Genomic DNA, 8,116 nt, shown 5'->3' with positions numbered 1-8,116 from the left:
AACTGAGACAGGTCTGTTCTAGCTGTTCTAGCTGCACCCAAGCCGCCTTTTCATGTTTTTACAATGGTTACAGTAATCACCTTAGCACTCTTGTCACTTTAAAAATCAAACCTATCCATATCTACTTCAGCATAAATCATTGTTGTTCGTTGTTCTCTGTGACAAATTATTTATAATTTTTTTTATACTTTTGCTCCCTGGGTCTTAGAGTACCACTGTATTGACAATGACTTCTGTTTTTTTTACCTGGAATTGAGCGGGAACAATTAGTTATATTGCAGGCTCGTGTGGCGTGGCTGTGGCCAACAACAGCTATTGCTCATTAAACAGACGTTTTACCATCACCCGGGTGTTTCCCCGTTTAAAACGCTACAATAATATCATGACGAGATGAGATGTACTTTAATAATCCCATGCTTGGAAAAATTTGTAATGTTTTGGAGCAGCAGCAAGACATACAAGGATGAGACAAGCTTAAAAAACACGTAAAAAAGAAATACATAAACAAACTCTGAAGTGTAAAAATATAATCTTCAAAATAAAAGGCTCTCATATTTACCAATTTACAGGAATAAATAATGGGAAAAGTAGCAATGCAAAGTGGCACAATAACTGAATAGAGCAAACCTGGGCATTTTATGACATCCTGCCCGCCAAACTATTTTCTTTGAATATTTTAATATTTTTTTTCAATCAATATTGAATTTAGAAACTCCTTATTTTTTTCCTTTTATTTAATTTCCTATGGATGATTACATACAAAATAATGTCGGTACATTTCTATGATCATAAAAATAAGAATAAGAAAAGAATAAGAACAATTTAGTTATTCCAAAGGAAATTGTTGTGCCAGAGTTTCAAGTAAAACATAACAATAATAACTAATAGTAGGAAATTGTATAAACAGTGAAAAAAAGGGGGGAGAAAAAGAAATACAAATAAAATTATAAAGTGTCAAAGTCAAGGCTATAAAGCATTTTAAGGTCTTAAGCACATAGATTTTGAGATTCCCTGCGGCTGAAGGGAGATGAATTAAAAAGTCTGATCATTAATGATTTTGAGGTTGAAATAAAATGCCAACAAATTTAAATATTTAATTTGCAATTTTCATTTCCTTCAATTTACATGTTAGCTTGTTGGCCCGCACATAAAAATGAAATACAAAATGTGGCCCGCCAGCCAAAGTAATTGCCCACCCCTAGAACAGAGTGAGAAAATGTATAGGGTGATGGCATGAGGTAGGAAAGATTTATGATATCTCTCTGTTTGTCGTTATAATATATTAATAATACAGCAGTAATAATAATAAAATATAATAGGATATACTATAATGAACATGATAGGATATAATATAATATAATGAATACAATAGGATATAATATAATTATTATAATATGAGTAATATAATATGATTTAATATAATATAATGAATATAATCAATATAATATAATGAATATAATGTTTGTAAAAGGTAAACAACATTACTACTACTTCCGTCAGACACCAGATCCCGCAGTATCTCGTTTGTGTCAACATCTCGTACTCTCTCGTGAGGGTGCGCCGGCTCGCGCTGCGCACGCGGAAGCGCCCATTGGTTGGCGCGACAATATAAAGTCCCGCAGTATCTCTCCCGGCGCGTGTGCCCTGCTGCCACTCTGCCTCACTCACCGGTCGAGCGCGGACAACACTGTTGACCATTCCGGATTATAAAAGTTTATTCTTTATTTTGTTCTTTTTAGTTTAATTCACCATGAAGGAAAGAAGACTGACCCAGCCTTTCGTGGCGAGGTGCAAACTCGTGCTGGTCGGGGACGTCCAATGCGGTAAAACGGCGATGTTACAGGTCTTGGCGAAGGACTGCTATCCGGAGGTACTTCATCCGCACTCAGGCTAATCACGTTAGCTAGTTATTTCTTATCAAATAATTCCCGCAAATGCAAAGGTTTTAATTTACATCATATTATTTGTATATTTCTCCCCCCGGGGTTAATAAGCATTCTCAAAATGAGTTATCTCAGACTTTCTATGATACAGCCCGCATTTCCAAAATCCAGCGAATTCAATTAGGAATAATAATCATCATAATCATAGTATGATAATAGTAATGCATTTTTATTTAGGCATCACACTAGAAACTCAAGGATACTGTACATACATATACCCAAGTTACTGATTTAAAACAAACAATAAAAGTGACTAAGTGGTAAAAGTATGTTTATGTAAGTAGATGTGTATATATATATATATATATCATATATATATGATATGTTTGTATATATATGTCTCTATTTATTTATATATGAGTGTGTATATTTGTGTGTATATATATATATATACATGAGTGTGTATATTTGTGTTTATAAATATGTGTGTGTGTGTGTGTATAAACACTGTTTCTTTGTATTCATTAAATTAATAGTGATCTTAGGTAGTCTTGTGTATCTCTATGAAAGATGCATTAGCCAATAAATCTCTCAAATAGGTGGTGCTCTTTCAGGCTGAGGGAAAAGGATCTTCAGAATCTGTCCTGTATCTCCGGCAGTTCTTCTACATATATTTCAGGATTTGGATAAGATACAGATGATTTGTTGGGTTTTATTAAGATGGAAGTTGACTTGCCTCGAAGCAGCCTTTGCTGTTTCCCAGATATATTACACATTCTCTTTATTTCAGGGATTTTTGATATGTGTTTAATCTAGATATTTAAGCATTGACAAAAAAAAACAAACCATGACATTTCCTATTCCCAGACGTATGTCCCTACCGTGTTTGAAAACTACACAGCCTGCATGGAGCTTGAAGACCAGCGTGTCGAGCTCAGTTTGTGGGACACATCAGGTGAGGAGATTCAAAACGTCAGCTATTTTATTTCTTTTATGAATTCCATGTATTTTTTTTTTTTTTAATCCCAAAGATTTCAGAGCCTGGAGCAATGAATTTAACCGGTTCTGCTAATGACTAGTGCAGTGGAGAAACTTGTTTACCCTTCCAGTATGACAGTCTGCATGGAGCCAGCTCACATCTGTAAATGAAGCCCCCGTCCCACTCATTGTTATCCAAAACTGCAATGCTTGCGTTGACACAAGCGCCGCTATCTGACAATCCTGTTTTGGTGGAGCTAAGCAGCTTTTCATTCCTGAAATCCTTTCCTAGAGATACAGGCAACAACATTAGTTTTTGCTTACTCACACTGCAAGGAGACCCAAAGATTTACAGTCATAACAAACTACGGTATGAGTCACACCTTGAGGAAATGGTGCTTGTAATTTTTTTTTTTTTTTTTTAATATTTCATCAGATACTTGTGTGATGGATACCTGCATACTCCTGTAAACCAACAAGAGTCAAATAGTTAGTTCAGTTTAAGTTTGGGTTAGTATCAGGATCCGGGGCCAAAATAGTTTGGCCTTAAAGGGTGGACAGTTTTTCCCATTTTTAAGAGGATTTTGGCACCATCTTAAGCCAGTGTTAAATAAACCATGAGTTCACCCTCAAAGTGCAGACCTCCAACAAGGTTTAATGTACAAGAATGTTTGCTATTTGCTGTTCTCCCCCCAAATTTGATTATCTAGCTCTTTTCAGGTGAGAGTAAAATCGAGACTGGAGGGCTAAGATAAGATAAGCATTGATTAGATAACTCCTGCATGATAAGGAAAAATAAAAGAACGGTTTCATCTGGTAAAACTCATAATATGTTTCACTTAATTCACAATAAGATCAAATTAACGGGTTTAAGTTGACGTATCCATTTTCGACTATTTTGTGGTAGTCTTGCCTCGTGTTTAATGATCGCCCAAAACTTTTTAAAGTTAATATTTAATGGAAGTGGATGAAAAAGAAAAAGTCTGGATTCAACCTTGAAGGTGTAGAAATGATCAATTTCTGAGCGCAGAGCATTTTAAAAAAAAAAAAAAGGAAATTGTATTTTATCAAAGTTTGAGGAAGCGATGCTTCAAGTCTGCAGCTTGATTTGGATTTAAAATGACCGAAATGTCAGTCAACACCTCGTATCTTAAAAGTCGGTCACGTAAATGGCTCACTGACACAGTAAATATATATACGGAATGATGTAAATCGGATCAATAACAGAAGCTCCCCACCAAATTATGGATTTCTTTCATAACAGCACCGGTTGAGGCTCAGAGGAAGTCGAGCGGGGCCAGTTGGCCGGCGGAGGGGTTGTTTTCCCAGGGTGAGGGGGTTGCCTCGACCACGCAGGGGGTGGAAGTGTGTGAGCGTGAACAGGCGCGTGTGTGTACGTCCCGCCCCGTTAGGTGTGTGCGTGTCGCACAATTGCTGTGAACAGAAGGCACAAGTGAGGGATACTGTGAGAAAAGAAATCCATGGCCTCCTCAGCGCCTTATGGTCCGCGCTGCCTCGAAAAAAAGAAAAAAAAAGGCGTTACATAACTGATTGACTGGACTGAACTACTGTTGGTTTGTGCGTTTGTCTCCCACAGAGTAAAAACTTTGCGGACAGTCACTCTTTCCAAAGGAAACATTGCATAAGACGTATTTATGTTCTGAATAAACGCAAACAGACGGATACTTTCATTGTTTCTTTTGTTTTCTTTATCTATTTCAATCGCCCTTTTAGAGCTTAAACGTTAATTCATTTCCACAGTGAATCGAACATTTTTAATAAAACACAGATTTAATAAAGCTCAACCTGATGCTTTCGTAGATCTGGTTTCTTCTGAAACGAACGAGATTTAAAAAAAATATTAGAAGAGATGAGTGCATTATTTGATTCCCAAACCGAGTGCCCTCCAGATGTCCCTGTTAGCGCCTCGCACGGCAGCTCGGCCGCACTCTTTGCGTGTGAACGGGTGTAAGGCGCCTCGAAAACGTTATGTAACGCTACGTATGTTGATTCCGAGATCTCGCAAATAAAAACCTGGAGCTAAAAGGAGACCGGCACATCCGAAGAGCTTCCGTAACCCACCAACGTGTCCGGCTGAACTTCACCCGATACTGTGTTTACTTGTTGGTCGGGGCGGCGGACGGGAGGGGATGGAGGGGAGGGGGGGGGGGGTCCCGTTTCTCCTCAGTTTGGTCACGGGGGCGAAGGTTGCGATGTTAGTGTCACAGAGCAAACCAAGATGAAGTCCACATGGCAGTGCTGCATTTGACCTTCCGTGTCAGTCAGAGAGAGGTTTAACAGCTGCTGGCGCGGGGGGGTTTAATGCTTTTCTGCAAAGCAAATGAGTTTAAGAAGAGCGTACGGGGCGGGCAAACATCTCAGGAAATATCAGCGTGTGGCCCACAAGCTATTATTTTTATCATTTGTCAGAACTTGAACGGTGTTTTGGTCTTCTCCTCACACACTTAAATGAATGAATCGCTGTAAGATCAGCTTCCGCGCCCTGCGTGTGTGTGAGTGTGTGTGTCAGCGAGAGACCGGGAAAGAGAGAGCGCAAGCGAGTCCGGCTCGGTTTGTGCGTCCAGGCTGGGGGGCCGCTAACGTGTAGGAGGTGGTGGGTACCAGAAGTTGTGTCCTCTCAGATCTCAGCCTCCTCTTCCTCAGGCCTTACATCACCCTGGGTAGTTATGTGACGCTCGCTTTGATTCCCACAGAAAATGATATTGATAGATTCATGTTGTGTAAGGCGTCCTATTTTGCAGCCTCAAGTTGCATGCCGGACCGAGTAAAAGGTGTTTCAAGGTGTTTCCGCCTAGCAGAAACCCGTTTATTAATGTCGGAAATTTTACGAGTGCCGCGATTTTCGGTTCCAGCGGAGGGTCATGACCCCGTTCAAACTATAATTGTATCCTCCTATGTGGAAGGAAATCCTACGGTGCAAGTCGAACTCCCTCAGGAGTAGGAAATTAAATCTCCGTCTTGGTACGGGGGGGTGATTAGGTAGCAGGGAGGACAATGGAGAGCGGACATCCTGCTAGTCTACTTTTAGCACTGCGACTTACCCGAGGTCAGGGAAAGATATAAAAAATAAAAAAAAAAGTCCCACATATAGGTGTGCTGTTTATGGAACTGTTTAGGTAAGTGTTTCCTTCACACGTCCATATTCCCATAATGAAGCCATGTCCGTTTCCGAATGAGGGGGAAGATGGCTTTTTTTTTTTTTTTATTATTATTATTATTATTATTATCACAGCACATTCCATTATTAGTTTTGCTAGAATGTGTTTGCCCAGCAGTAATGTGGTGGATGTCTGGTTGTCTTAAAATAAAGAGGTCAAACATGCGCATTGACCACCAGGAATGCGGGAGTGAGAGTTATTTAACATATAGGAGTCGTTCCATTCATTTCAAATGATATTTAGTTACATCTATACTTTTACCGCTACATGTGGTCCTGATGAAAATGAGGTGAAAATGAGTTTGACACGACTGATCTAACCAAATCACGTTATTTATACGCGTCCGTCTGATGACCTGTTACCGGGCAGAAACCTTGCTGGGTCGACATGGGGGGGGGGGGGCCTTCTGCCGCCACTGGTTGGAGTGGAAAGAAAGAAAAAGCGATAGTGATGGAGACTGGAGGAGTGTGAGGGTTAAAATAATAATAATTATAATAATATTAGCGTGTCTGTCGTTGCTGTGCTGTCCCGTTAGGTTCTCCGTACTATGACAACGTCAGGCCTCTCTGCTACAGCGACTCCGACGCCGTGCTACTGTGTTTCGATATCAGCCGACCAGACGTCGTGGACAGCGCGCTGAAGAAGGTAACAACCGCTGAGCGGTGTCACAGTCCGCTAACTCGCGTTTATCGGCGGCATAATATTTTATTTTTTCCCTTTTTTTCCCCCACAGTGGAAAGCTGAGATCCAGGATTTCTGTCCCAGCACACGAATCCTGTTAATAGGCTGCAAGACAGACCTGCGCACCGACGTGTGCACGCGTCTAGAGCTGTCCAATCAGAAACAGACTCCGATCTCCCACGAGCAAGTAGGTTTCACGTCTCGTCTCTCCTCCCTGAGCGTCTCCCTGTAGGTGGGTCTCCTGTCGGTCAGTGACACGTGCACTATTTGCTTGATTTCCAGGGCTCTTCCTTGGCCAAGCAGCTCGGCGCCGAGGCTTATCTGGAGTGCTCGGCCTTCACGTCGGAGAAGAGCATCCACAACGTGTTCCGCGCCGCGGCCCTGGCCTGCATGAGCAAACTCCAACCTGTTAATAAACACCGACCGGAGCGCCGCCTCTCCAAGAGGCTCCTGCATCTGCCGAGCAAGACCGATCTCCTCTCCTCGGCGTTCAGCAAGGACAAATCCAAGAGCTGCACCATCATGTGAATACCGTTGCAATTATTCCCAACGCAAGGACGGGAAAGCTACCGGCGGCGAAGCGGGTTCACTAAACTTTCTATTCCGACTCCCCCCGACTCCGGACTTTTACACCGATCACGTCTTTCCACAGCACGCGGTGCTGAGACAAGGCGAACATTTCTAATATACTCCTTATTAAGTCATGTTTTGTATTTAACATCCCCGCATACGTGCAAGGCAGACCAGCCATTAGGGAGGTCAGTGCCTCGTGTCTTTCTCTTCGGAGACTGTTGTGGTCCCCCTTCCCCCCTCCACGATGAGACCCTTTTTAAATTTCTACTCCCTCCATCTACGTCTTATATGAATGTCTCTTAAGCTTGCAAACGTGGGCCGAGCGACCAGTTGAGATGTACATTTCTGCAGGGCCAAATGTTGTTTTATTTGCTTCAAAGCGCTCGATGAGTTTACAGAAACAATGAATTATTTTATGTTCTGTGCCATTTCACATAGTTAGAAAAAAAAATATCCAAAAATGCATTGTTAAAAATCATAAGATAGCCTTCACTCGCGTTACTTGTCAGACATGTCCGAGCGAGAGCTCTGTGTTTCGCGTCGGTCTTCTAATTTTTTTTTTTTTTTCCTACTATGCAAAATGCTACAGTTAGCATTCTCTTCCACTTCCCCGAAATGAAAAGCACATTTGCATCCATCCATGCTTAAATCTGCACAGCGGATTACCTGGTCAGACTGGGTTGCAAAGGGGAGCAAATTTACCCTGAAGTTTTCCTTCAAGAATCATCCCAGTCTCCTCTAGACTTGAGTTTAAACCCAATGTGACGCCTGAGGATACGCTGATATATTTTGTGATCGGGGTCGACAAAAAAAAAAAATAAA

General features: G+C 41.3%; 1 protein-coding gene across 1 annotated transcript; it reads left to right on the top strand.

The window, feature by feature from the left end:
* Positions 1-1,636: 1,636 nt before the first annotated feature.
* Positions 1,637-8,116, top strand: LOC147226891 (rho-related GTP-binding protein Rho6-like). The gene is made up of 5 exons (XM_086159924.1): positions 1,637-1,870; positions 2,751-2,838; positions 6,576-6,685; positions 6,774-6,908; positions 7,004-8,116. Exons 1-5 carry the CDS (start codon positions 1,751-1,753, stop codon positions 7,247-7,249), a joined length of 699 nt encoding a protein of 232 aa, XP_086016050.1. The 5' UTR covers positions 1,637-1,750; the 3' UTR covers positions 7,250-8,116.

Source organism: Fistularia commersonii, chromosome 14 (assembly GCF_037954325.1).
Source record: "Fistularia commersonii isolate RoL2024-O1a breed Wild chromosome 14, RoL_Fcom_v1.0, whole genome shotgun sequence".
NCBI lineage: Eukaryota > Metazoa > Chordata > Actinopteri > Syngnathiformes > Fistulariidae > Fistularia > Fistularia commersonii.
This window is presented reverse-complemented; position numbering and strand designations above follow the sequence as displayed.